The sequence below is a fragment of the Pongo pygmaeus genome, chromosome 3, assembly GCF_028885625.2.
Source record: "Pongo pygmaeus isolate AG05252 chromosome 3, NHGRI_mPonPyg2-v2.0_pri, whole genome shotgun sequence".
NCBI lineage: Eukaryota > Metazoa > Chordata > Mammalia > Primates > Hominidae > Pongo > Pongo pygmaeus.
In genome coordinates, this window is record NC_072376.2 from 141,704,897 (window position 1) to 141,718,625 (window position 13,729).

General features: G+C 37.4%; 1 protein-coding gene across 7 annotated transcripts in view; it reads right to left on the minus strand.

Moving 5' to 3' along the window:
* The window catches only part of SCLT1 (sodium channel and clathrin linker 1), a 214,980-nt gene that overhangs the window by 184,721 nt on the left and 16,530 nt on the right, over window positions 1–13,729 (minus strand). For all 7 annotated transcript variants that reach the window (XM_063664122.1, XM_054486821.2, XM_063664124.1 and 4 more), the window contains exon 2: window positions 12,993–13,060. In XM_063664122.1, the coding sequence (XP_063520192.1) occupies window positions 12,993–13,060 (68 nt within the window). The remainder of the gene's footprint in view (window positions 1–12,992; window positions 13,061–13,729) is intronic.

The window sequence follows — 13,729 nt, forward strand, 5'->3', positions numbered from 1 at the left end:
TCTGTGAAGAATAATGGTATTTTGATGGGAATTGCATGGAATCTGTAGATTGCTTTTGGAAGTATGGTCATTTTCACAATGTTGATTCTACCATCCATGAGTATGAGATGTGTTTCTGTTTGTGTCATCTATGATTTCTTTCAGCAGTGTTTCATAGTTTTCCTTGTACTTTGACTACTTTGTTAGGTATATTCCTAAGCATTTTATTTATTTATTTTTGCAGCTATTGTAAAAGGGGTCAAGTTCTTGATTTGATTCTCTGCTTGGTTGCTGTATAGAAGGGCTACTGATTTGTGCACATTAATCTTGTATCTGGAAACTTTGCTGAATTCTTTTATCAGTTCTAGAAGCTTTCTGGAGGAGTCCTTAGGGTTTTCAAGGTAAACTATCATATCATCAGCAAACAGTGACAGTTTGACTTCCTCTTTACCAATTTGGATGCCCTTTATTTCTTTCTCTTGTCTGATTGCTCTGGCTAGGACTTCCAGTATGATGTTGAAGAGGAGTGGTAAGAGTGGGCATCCTCTTCTTGTTCCAGTTGTGAGAGAGAATGCTTTCCACTTTTCCCCATTCGGTATTAGTTGGCTGTGGGTTTGTCATAGATGGCTTTTATTATGTTGAGGTATGTCCCTTGTATGCCAATTTTGTTGAGAGTTTTAATCCTAAAGGGGTGCCAGACTTTGTTGAATGCTTTTTCTGTATCCATTGAGATGATCATGTGATTCTTGTTTTTAATTCTGTTTATGTGGAGTATCACATGTATTGACTTGCATATGTTAAACCATCCCTGCAGCCCTGCTCTAAAACCCACTTACTCATAGTGGATTATCTTCTTGCTACGTTGTTGGATACAGTTAGCTAGTATTTTGTTAACGATTTTAGTATCTATGTTTATCAAGGACATTGGTCTGTAGTTTTCTTTTTTGGATATGTCCTTTCTTGGTTTTGATAATAGGGTGATACTAGCTTCATAGAATTAATTAGGGAGGGTTCATTCTTTCTCTATCTTGTGGAATAGTATCAAAAGTATTGGCACCAATTCTTCTTTGAATGTGTGGTAGAATTCTGCTGTGAATCCATCTGGTCCTGGACTTTTTTTGTTGTTGGTAATTTTCTAATTACCACTTCAATCTTGTTGCTTGTTATCAATCTGTTCAGGTAATCTAATTCTTCCTGATTTAAGCTAGGAGGGTTGTATTTTTGCAGGAATTTATCCATCTCTTCTAGGTTTTCTAGTTTATGTGCATAAAGTGTTCATAGTAGACTTAAATGATCTTTTGTATTTCAGTGGTGACAGTTGTAATATCTCGTGTTTCATTTCTTAGTGAGGTTATTGGATTTTCTCCCTTCTTTTCTTGGTTAATCTTGTTAATGGTTTATCAATTTTATTTATCCCTTCAAAGAACCAGCTTTTGTTTTATTTATCTTTTGGGTTTTTTTGTTTGTTTGCTTGCTTGTTTGTTTCAATTTCACTTAATTCTGCTCTAATCTTGGTTATTTCCTTTGTTCTGCTGGGTTTGGGTTTAGTTTGTTCTTGTTTCTCTAGTCCCTTGAGGTGTGACCTTGGAATGTCAGTTTGTGCTCTTTCAGTCTTTTTGATGTAGGTGTTTAGAGCTATGAACTTTCCCTTCTTAGCACTGCCTTTGCTGTATCCCAGAGATTTGGTAGGTTGTGTCATTATTGTCATTCAGTTAGAAGAATTTTTAAATTTCTATCTTGATTTTGTTTTTGACCCAATGCTCAGTCAGCAGGCTTACTTAATTTCCATGTATTTGCATGGTTTTGAAGGTTCTTTTTGGAGTCGATTTCCAGTTTTATGCCACTGTGGTCTGAGAGTGCTTGACATCATTTCAATTTTCTTCAATTTATTAAGGCCCGTTTTATGGTCTATCGTATGGTCCATCTTGGAGAAAGTTCTATGCACTGTTGAACAGAATGTGTATTCTGTGGTTGTTGGATGGAATGTTCTGTATACATCTGTTAAGTCCATTTGTTCCAAGGTATAGTTTAAATCCCTTGTTTCTTTGTTGACTTTCAGTCTTGATGACCTGCCTAGGGCTGTCAGTGGAGTATTGAAGTCCCCAACTATTAATGTGTTGCTGTCTATCTCACTTCTTAGGTCTATTGGTAATTGTTATATAAATTCGGAAGTTCCAGTGTTAGGTGCATTTATGTTTAGGATTGTGATATCTTCCTGTTGGATAAGGCCTTTTACCCATCATATAATGTCCCCCTTTGTCTCTTTTAACTGCTGATGCTTTAAAGTTTTTTCTTTTTTTTGTCTGATATAAGAATGACTACTCCTGCTTGCTTTTGGTGTCCATTTGCATGAAATTATTATTCCACCCCTTCACTTTATGTGAGTCCTTATGTTTTAGGTGATTCTCCCGAAGGCAGCAGATGGTTGGTGAGTTGTTATCCATTCTGCAGTTTTGTATCTTTTAAGTGGAGCATTTAGGCCATTTACATTCAATGTTAGTATTGAAATGTGAGGTATTGTTGCATTCACCATGCTCTCTGTTGCCAGTGTACTTTGATTTTTTTGTTTTTGCTTTTTTAGCTTATATTTTTGTTTTATAGGTCCTATGTGATTTATGCTTTAAAGAGGTTCTGTTTTGATGTGTTTCCAAGTTTTGGTTCTAAGATTTGGAGCTCTTTTTAGCAGTTCTTGTAGTGGTGGCTTGGTAATGGTGAATTTGCTCAGTATTTGTTTGCCTGAAAATGACTGCTATCTTTCCTTGATATGATGCTTAGTTTAGCTAGATATAAAATCTTGGCTGATAATTCTTTCGTCTGAAGAGGCTGAAGATAGTGCCCCAATGCCTTCCAGCTTGTCTACTGAGAAATCTGTTGTTAATATAATAGGTTTTCCTTTATAGGTTACCTGGTGATTTTGTCTCACATGTCTTAAGATTTTTTGCTTCATCTTAACTTTGGATAACCTGATGACAATGTACCTAGGCAAAGATCTTTTTGCAATGAATTTCCCAGATGTTCTTTGTGCTTCTTGTATTTGGATGTCTAGGACTCTAGCAAGGCCAAGGAAGTTTTCCTCAATTATTCCCCCAAATATTTCCAAGCTTTTAGAATTCTCTTCTTCCTCAGAAACACCAATTATTCTTTAGTTGTTTAACATAATTCCAGACTTCTTGGAGGCTTTGTTCATATTTTCTTATTCTTTTTTGTCTTTATTGGATTGGGTTAATTCGAAGACCTTGTCTTTGAGCTCTGAATTTCTTTCTTCTACTTGTTCAATTCTATTGCTGAGGTTTTCCAGAGCATTTTGCATTTCTAAAAGTGTGTCTAAAGTCTCCCGAATTTTTTATTGTTTTTTTCTTCGAGCTATCTATTTCCTTGAATATTTCTCCCTTCACTTCTTGTCTCATTTTTTGGATTTCCTTGCATGGGGCTTCACCTTTTCTTGTCCCTCCCTGATTAGCTTTATAACTAACCTCCTGAATTCTTACTCAGGTAAATCAGGGATTTATTCTTAGTTTGGAGCCACTGCTGGTGAACTAGTGTGATTCTCGGGAGGGGGGCTGAAGAGCCTTGTTTTGTCATATTATCAGGGTTGGTGTTCTGGTTCCTTCTCATTTAGGTAGGCTCTATCAGAGGAAAGATCTAGGGCTGAAAACTGTTGTTCAGATTCTTTTGTCCCTTGGGGTGTTCCCTTGATGTAACACTCTGCCCCTTTTCCTATGGATGTGGTTTCCTGAGAGTCTAGCTGTAGTGATTGCTATCTCTCTTCTGGATCTAGCCACCCAGCAAGTCTACTAGGCTCTGGGCTTGTACTGGGGGTTGTCTGTACAAAGTCCTGTGATGTGAACCATCTGTGGGTCTCTCAGCCATGCATACCATGGTATTTGGGATGTCTCCTGGGTCCTGCAATCTGCTTCCTTCAGAGGGTCTGTGGGTCCTCTTGGATTTCCTGACTTATTCCTGTAGTCGTTCTGGAGCAAAAATTCACAATGTGAGCCTCTGCATACTACTCTGTCCATTGTATTTAACTTTCAATTGTTCAAAAGTTACTTACAAAAGCTACTTGGGATGACTAAACAGTTCAAACTTTTAAAATATTACTTTTCAAGTTTCTTAGGAATTGTTATAAAATCAAAATCTTATAAATTCTTATGACTGAAGGTGGGGGATGAATAACATTTTATAAAACAGTAATTTATGGGCTAATTGATCTACCCATCATTTATATGGGTTTCCTGATTGTTACTCCTATCACATTTCACTCCATTTTAATTTACCTTATTTAATTTACTAATGCCTGCCTTATTCACTATCATATTCCCAGAGTCTAACACAATGTCTCACTACTTATAGGTGCACAACAAATTATAGACCAATGAATAAATGAATTTCTTTCAGATTATTCAGAAAGTCATTCTTTTAAAAATACTTAGCAGTCTACCAATGCTTATTCAATTAAATCCAGACTCCTCAACATAATCATTCATAGCTCTCTATAACTTACTCAACCTAACGTTTTTCATATTCTCTCCTATATGCCAAATACATTATATAAACTGAAATATATTTTATTCCCTAAATACAACTCTCATTTTCTCATCTCCTTTGGCTTCTTATGCCAGTGGGTCCATCTGAAACATTCCCAACCACCTCTAGTTTTGCCTTTATCAAGTTAGTTTGAAATTTCACCTACTCTTCAATGTCCATAAGATATGCTACACTTTCAAGAAACTTTTCCTGATCTCTCCAACTATATTTCTTTTGTCACCCTTAATACACACATTTGTTTTTAACGTTCTTAAGATACAAATAATATGCCGTTTACCTTGTTATTTGATATTTGTCTCATTCCATATTTTTATTAGTCTTTAAGTTCCTATAATATGGTCAATTTATTTTAACTTCATATCACTAAAGCACTTGGCATAATTCTTTCCATAAAGGTAGTGATAGAAAATATTAGTTAAGTTGAATTATGTGAAAACACTGTTCAAAAACTATTTTCTAATAACAATTGCTAAGAAAATACAAACCTAAGAATAAATGACCCAATAATCCAAAGTAATTATAAAAGTTGTAAGATGAGAATAAGCATATGTCAAAACAGAGATAAAAAAACTTTGAAAGAATAAAAATGTTGATTTAGCAATCCCTTTCCATTTGCTAGTGAAACTTTTAGAAGAAAAAACTCCATTACTTAATAACTCAAGCAGTAATAGAAAAATCATGCTGAGAGAATAAAACTGAAATTGCCTAAAAAACATTTACAAATGTTCTTTTCATTTTCTCTAAAACAAAATTTAAACAAGCTATACTAAATAAAGGAATAATTTAAAGAATTGTGTATTTCTTGAATCTTAAATAACTGATATTGTGTAATTAATTTCTATTTATCTTTTTAAAAATTAGAGACAGGGTCTTGTTCTATCACCCAAACTGGAGTGCAATGGTGCAAACATAGCTCACTGCAGCCTCGAATTTCTGGACTCAAGAGATCCTTCCACCTCTGCTTCCTGGGTAACCAGAACTATAGGCACACACCATCATGCCCCGCTAATTTTTTAACTTTTTGTAGAGATGGGGTCTTGCTATGTTCCTCAGGCTGGTCTCAAACCCCTGGCCTCAATGATCCTCCTGCCACAGCCTCCCAAAATGCTGAGTTCACAGGCATCAGCTACCACACTGGGTCTCTAATTATCTTTGCTCTCCAGATGACTCCCTGAAATAATGCTGATGGTATATCACAGAAAAAAATGTCAATAATATTGGATTGTGGTTATGTAAGCAAATTCTCTGGATACTTTTCTTTCTCTAACAAAATTATACACTCTGTAAGCACTCTAATTACAATTTTGAATGTTTACTTTTGGCTCTCACTCTAATCAATATTGGCTACCAAATATGTAAATTGCATCTTTTCCTCTATCCTTTGGAAGGAAATAAAGTACAGGTTGGCTAGCATTTTGGGAAGATGTTCCTGTACATTTTAAAGGACTGCAGGAAATCTCTTAATCCTTTCGTTTTATATCATGAGGAGGTTAATTTTCATCATTTATCAATAAATGTTGACGAACAGCATAAGTAACTGATAAACTTACAGTCAACTCCCTGTAATGTGTTAAATCATCAATCTCCTAGCATCATGGGATGATGCAAAATCATCCCTTCAAGGTTTTATGTGGGTAACTCATCAATAGAGTCCAGAATTACAATGGCCAATACAAAAGCTTCAAGCATATGTAACTATTTAAATCTAAATTTTATTCATCTAATATGAAAATTATATAAAACATTCATTTCTTCAGTTGTATTAGCCTAATTTCAAGTGGTCAAAAGCCCCATGTAACTAGTGGCTACAATACTGGACAGTGCAGAATTACATAACATTTCCATCGTCAGAGAAAGATCTACTGGACAGTGCTGGTCTAGAAAGCTAATAATTTGATTCAACTCGAACAGTACAGGTGAATTGTTATATTTTATCTGTTGAGTCTTGTATTTGTTAACTCATGAGCAATAGGAGTAGCCTTGCCATTTCTTTAATATAATTTTCAAATAACTATTTTTTGATGACAGTTGGCACAAACTCCTATACATTGTACAAGACATGTCAAATTCTTCCCTGCCTCAAGGCCCCTTCTTGGTCCATTCTTTGGCTCATTCTTCATTTTCTGTCCCAGCTGGAATGTTACTACCTTAGAAAGGTCTTCTATGACCTTTCTATCAAAAATAGATCTCTACCACCACCACCTCCACAACAACATACATATTAATCTCTATCTCAGCACCCTGCTTCTTTCATAGGATACTGTAATTTTAATTATTTCATTCATTCCTTCACATCTCTTTCATTCATTCATACATCTTCTAAAGAAGGAGAATCCTTTGTCTATGTTATTCATAGTCCTGTCCCCAGAGCTTACCTACCATAGGCATGAACTCAAAATTCATTGAATGAGTATATTAATGTTTATTGAATAAGTGAATATATTTAGACTATGATGTCTTTCCCCTCCATAGCCACTCAAACCTCTTTGGCACTATGCTTTTATATGTATTCCTCCCTTTCTTTTTATTCTAGCTTATATATCTCCTTTTTTCCCCCAGCAGACTATCTCAATATTTATTTGTTTTAATTTTGGGTACAAAGGGTAATGAGTAGAAAAAGAATTCCCAAGCTAGAAGAAGAAAATATTTTTAGGCGAGCTTTCAGAGAAAATAAACTTATTTTTAGTATTCCATTCCATCCCCTCAGCAAGTACCAAGAGACCAAAGCACTAACCTTAGCCCCCTCCGTAGACACACATACCAGTGTGGCATAGATAACAAAGAGGATTCAATTAGCCTGGGTATGAAAAAAAAAGCAAGTATTCAAGAAAAGAAAATGGAATGAAGGACTGGGAAAAAAGGGAAATTTCCCACTAAGCTTCTTAAGCAAAATCTTTTTCTAATCTTGAATATTTGTCACCTAGTGCCAACTACTGTACTTCAGAGAGCAATGCCACTTGAAATACTTTTTACTTATACAGAAAACACAAAATAATAAAAGACAACTGAATTTCACAACTCTGAAAAAAATCAAGAAACCAGCTATTTAAAATATCTTTTAAAAGTTACATACAAATGTAATGAAGAGAACAGATGATTGAATTATGAAAGTATAATGAGCCAAATATTTAATATATTAAATATATAAGCTATTCAACACATTGGAAGACTTCAAATTTCAGCCTATGTCCACAAAATTTATGTAAAGTATAGTTAGCTACCATAAAGGTAACATAGTCCCCTAAGAACAATAAGCTTCAAAATGGTTATCTTAAGGCAATTCAGAAAACTTACTTTGATCCAAAGCAAGCCTAAATGATCATTATGTAATAACTGCACTAAAGAATTTTCACCATTACACCTAACAAAGTTTATAAAGAAAATCAAGTTTGAAGTTCCAGCTTAAAATACAAGAAATAAATATCAAACTCCTGTTGCTTTGTTTTTCCAATATCATAAAAAGACTTAATAAAGTATGTTCATTTAACACAACTCCTGGCAATTTTATGGCACCCAATGTAAGGACTTTAGGACTTCATCTTGAAAAATAAAACTAAAAAGTAAGAACTACTTGTATTTCCCAAGCTGACCATGACTTTTCACATCTCCATGACTTTCACTATATTTGACACATAGAGTTGAAATCATGTTGGAAGATAAGTGGGTAGGAGGGAAGGAAAAACAGGAAGAACATAGTTGTTTCATTCACTCAGCAAATATTTATCAAATGCCTACTGACCAGAACTGTTCTAGGCATTTGGGAAACATGGCTAAACAAAAAAGGGAAACACAAATTTATAAAGGATTTCTGTTGCTAGTAGCAACAACTAAGTTACAGTCATAAGATATATGAGCTAGCACTCCTGGATCTCACATACCCATTGATAATGGTTTCCTTCTACTTCTTCCTTTACTGCAAAACACACGAAAACAAACTAAAAAAAGAAAAAATTCTCTTGAACATTTTTTCAGAAATCGAAGTAATATATGAGGTAAAGAACCCTCTAGGGATGCACTACATATGGCCAAGGATATGGGCATTATTGCTAGAAAGCAGATTAATCTCCTTCTCATGCTGTCATATCACCTCCTCTCTTACTACTGCAAAACATGCAGTGAAAAGCAAGGTCCATGGGGATGGGAGTCTGGCAACAGCAACATGTTCTGAAGATATGGAGGATGGCAGAGGACTCTTAGGCAGTAACAGTATGTTACCACTAAAGAGACAGGAATCAAGATTTGGTTGCAAGACAACAAGAATAATACACATAAGAGAAGAATGGTTAGCTTCAGAAAAGTAAAGCAGTTATAATTCTTTCAAAGAGGACACTCTTGTAAAGGAAGATTTGTCCCTACTAGGTCTGTTACTCTTGAGCTTTAATTAGTATAATCACAATGCATAATGCAGGTGCATCTGAAAGGCTAGAGTCACCATTATGCTATCTGTTAAAAACATCTTTCATAATCAAGTCAACCATAGCTTTCCACAGATATGATGCATTACCATGCCCAGAGTCATCTGGGGCTTTAAAATTTTTTTTTTACTCTTTTGTTCAGGCCTATTCCACAAGACACTAAACAGAAGCAAAAATCTTAAGATTCTGAGCAAAACTTAAAAGCTGTTGGAATATGAAAGATTTTCTATTACTTAAATTATTACAGTTATTCAGTATGCATAAAAATTATATATTATAATAAAAATAATATCATGGTTATAACAGCAAATAGTGAATGGATAGCTTCAAGACTCTGTGGACTCTGAATTTGGTCTTTGGAAATAAAAGCATAGAGCAGTCAGCTAAATATTGAATATACATTAAAAAATATCTATAAGAATAAGTACTCAAGCCAAGCAAATAAACTATTCCTTTTTAATACTAAAAGCAAGCTCTTCACTTTTAATACCTTGAAAATAATTTTAGTTCTGCATTAGTCCATTCTTGCACTGCTATAAGGAAATACATAAGACTGGATGATTTATAAAGAAAAGAGGTTTAATTGGCTAATTGTTCCACAGCCTGTACAGGAAGCCTGGCTGGGGAGGCCTCAGGAAACTTTCAGAACTCAGAAGGTGAAGGGAAAGCAGGCACATCTTACATGACTGGAGCAGGAGGAAGAGAGAAAATGGGGAGGTACTACCCATTTATAAACAAGCAGATTTCATGAGAACTCACTCACTATCAGGAGAACAGCAAGGAGAAAATTCACCCCCATGATACAGTCACCTCCCACCAGGGCTCTCCTCCAACACCGGTGATTACCATTCGACATGAGATTTGGGCAGGGACACAAATCCAAAGTGCATCACTCCACCCTCAGCCCTTCCCAAATCTCATATCCTCACAATGGAAAATACAATCATCCCTCCTCAACAGTCCCCCAAGTCTTAACTCATTTCAGCATTAACTCAAAAGTCCACAGTCCAAAGTCTCATCTGAGACAAGACCCTTCTGCCTATGACCCTGTGAAATAAAAAACAAGTTAGTTACTTCCCAGATACAATGAAGGTATAGAATTGGGTAAATACTCCCTTTCCAAAAGGGAGACATTGATCAAAAGACAGGGTCTACAGGCCGCAGGGCATGTCCAAAACCCAGAAGGGCAGTCATTAAACCTTAGGGACCCAAAATAATCTCCTTTGACTCCATGTCTCACATCTAGGCAACACTGATGCAAGGAGTGGGCTCCCACAGCCTTGGGGAGCTCTGCCCCTGCTGCTCTGCAGGGTACATTCCCTGCAGCTGCTTTCACAGTCTGGCATTGAGTGCCTGAGGCTTTTCCAGGCACATAGTGCAAGCTGTTGGTGGACCTACCATTCTTTGGTCTGGAGGATGGTAGCTCCCTTCTCACAGCCCCACTAGGCAGTGTCCAGTGTGGATTCTGTGTAGGGGCTCCAACCCTACATTTCCTCTCTGCACTGCCCTAGCAGAGGTTCTCCATGAGGGCTGCACCCCTGCAGCAGGCTTCTGTGTGGACATCCAGGCATTTCCATATATCCTCTGAAATCCAGGCATAAGCTCCCAGGCCTCAACTCTTGCCCTCTGCGCACCCGCAGGCTTAATACCATGTGGAAGCTGCCAAGATTTATGGGTTCCACCCTCTGGAGCAGTTGACTGAGATGTTATCTGGGGCCCTTTTAGCCACAGCTGGAGCTGAAGCAGCTGGGACCAGGTAGCAATGTCCTGAGGTTGTACAGGGCAGTAGGGCCCTGGGCCTGCCCCCACAAAACCATTCTTCCCTCCTATGTCTCCAGGCCTGTGATGGTAGGGGCTGTGGTGAACATCCCCAAAATGCCTTTGAGGCATCTTCTTTATTGTCTTTGGCATTCAGCTCCTCTTTACTTATGCAAATTTCTGCAGCCAGCTTCAATTTCTCCCTAGAAAATGGGTTTTTCTTTTCTATCACATGGTCAGGCTGTAAACTTTCCAAACTATTATGCTCTACTTCCCTTCTAAATGTAAGTTCCAGTTTCAGACCATCTCTTTGCAAACACATATGAACTTACACTGTTAGAAGCAGCCAGGCTACATCTTGAGTGCTTTGTTGCTTGGAAAGTTTCCTGCCAAATACCCTAAATCATCTCTCTCAAGTTCAAAGTTCCACAGATCCCTAGAGCAGGGGCACAAAGCTGCCAGTCTCTTTCTACAACATGGCAAGAGTGACCTTTACCCTAGTTCCCAGGAAGTTCCTCTTCTCCATCTGAGACCTCCTCAGCCTAGACTTCACTATCCGTATCACTATGAGCATTTTGGTCACAACCATTCAACGAGTCTCTTGGAAGTTCCAAACTTTCCTTCATCTTCCTGTCTTCTTCTGGGTTCTCCAAACTGTTCCAACCTCTGCCCATTATGCAGTTCCAAAGTCGCTTCCACATTTTCAGGTGTCTTTATACCAATGCCCATTCACTGGTACAAATTTTCTATATCAGTCCATTCTCACACTCCTATAAAGAAACATCTGAGACTGGGTAATTTATAAAGAAAAAAGGTTTAGTTGGCTCATGGTTCTGCAGGCTGTGGGAGAGAGCATTTCTGGGGTGCCAGATGAGTTGGTCTCCCCTGTGTGAGACACCCATGGGGAGCCATGGGCGGCCTCTGAGGAGAAAAGTCTCCTTATTGCCTTTATATGTTTATGCCCCGAGAGCATAAGTGGCATTCCACAGGTTGCCCAGGGAGGTAACACTCCCTTGAAGCAGTGGAATATAATCAAACATCTTGGCTCCTCCTGAAACCCACTCCTACCCATTTCAGTCCCAATAAGTTAAAGATCTTAAGTAGTTTAGACACACGCCTTTGCTCAAGGAAATTCACAGAAACCGCCACTGCTATACTTCTATTGAATGACTCACAAGTTCTCCCTCATGAGCCTTTTCCTCATCCCTTCCTACCCCTCCCATCTGCCCTAAGAACAAAGAGCTTGTAAACCAATAAATTAGGTGGAGCTGAAGAGCTCTGGGGCATGAGAAAGCCTCTAACGCTGTGGTCCCCTGGACCCACCTTTTAAATGCTTATTCTGTCTCTTTCTAACTCCTTTGTCTCCGCTGGACTCGGAGTACCTGCCAGGTGGTGTGGGGCTGGTTTCCCCAACACAGGCTGTACACAGGAAGCATGGCTGTACACAGGAAGCATGGCTGGGGAAGCCTCAGGAAATGTTCAATCATGGTGGAAGATTAAGGGGAAGCAGGAATGTCTTACATGGCCAGAGCAGGAGGAAGAGAGAGAATGGGGAGGTGCTACACACTTTAAACCACCAGATCTCATGAGAACTCACTCACTATCACGAGAAGGGCAAGGGGGAAATTTGCACCCATGATCCAATCACCTTCAACCAGGCCCCCTCCTCCAACACTGGAGATTACAATTCCACATGAGATTTGGGCGGGGACACAGATCCAAACCAGATTAAGTTCTAATTATAAAATGCATTTATGTAAAAGTAAAACACTCTTATTTGCTTCTATAGAGAGACACCACTAATCTATGAGCCATTACCTTCCTTTTAATATTCTGTAATGCAAGGTCCACCAATAATTATACCCTTCTGGCTAAAGAATTTTTTAAACACAATATTTAAATAAGAAGATATGACAACCAAGGAAAAAAGATATTTTTTAAAAAACCATATATTATTTACAATTTGCATTAGTTTATGCTTCTGTCATAATTTATGAGAATGCAGAGAATTAGAATACAGAACTAGAGGTATATTGAGAAACAATTTTAGGATGTTTCAAAACTCGAATGAATTCTCATTTTAGAACTCAGACATTTTATATATCATATATAATATATAAGCTCCAACTCTGGTTGGGGGGAAAAGGGCAATTTCTATTGTCGAAAGATTTACTTTCATTAAGCAAAAACAAGCTTTCCCATTACAGGAATCAAAGTTGTAAGACAAGTTTCAAAGTGCTGTAGGCAACTTCACATGAGAATATTCCCAAGTAGAATTTATAATTTACTTACCTGTACAGATGAATATTTGGAAAAATTTTCCATTTGATACCGCCTAAAATCTTCATTTAGTCTTCGATCTGAAACAAGGGGGAACACAGATTTCAGTTCATTGAGTAATGGTCAATTCTTTAAAACTAGAAATACAGTAATTATTTGATGTATCCAATGCAAAACGGCTAGTCTTCACTGCTTCTCAAGATAAGATGAATCATCAATTTCAATACACCATTTTAAAACTTGAAAATAGGCCCTTTTATATATCTAAGCCAACTAATTACTGCCAAAGTGAAAAAAATAACATCTGCAAAGAACTACCATTTCTGATTTCATAAATATGAAATCTCAGTCTCTGCTGGCTTGCTCTTTGGGTTAATGAAAGTAAAATATATTCTCCACATCTTATTACTGCTACTAAAATTGAGAAGCATTGGGAAGATAAGCTATAGTCATATTTTTTAGAATTCTTAAAACCAACTGAAACTGTTCCAGGACAAACCTCCACCTTAAGGAGAAATTGCAGGATGAAGAATCCAAATTAAACAGGAGTGGGTAAGAGACAATGGGGGAAGAAGACCCAGAATAAAGGTGAGAGGTCTTGGTAATAACAAGGCCAGCCCAGGCCTGGTGGCTCATGCCTGTAATCCTAGCACTTTGGGAGGCCGAGGCGGGTGGATCACTTGAGGTCGGGAGTTCGAGACCACCCTGGCCAACATGGCGAAACCCCATCTCTACTGAAACTACAAAAT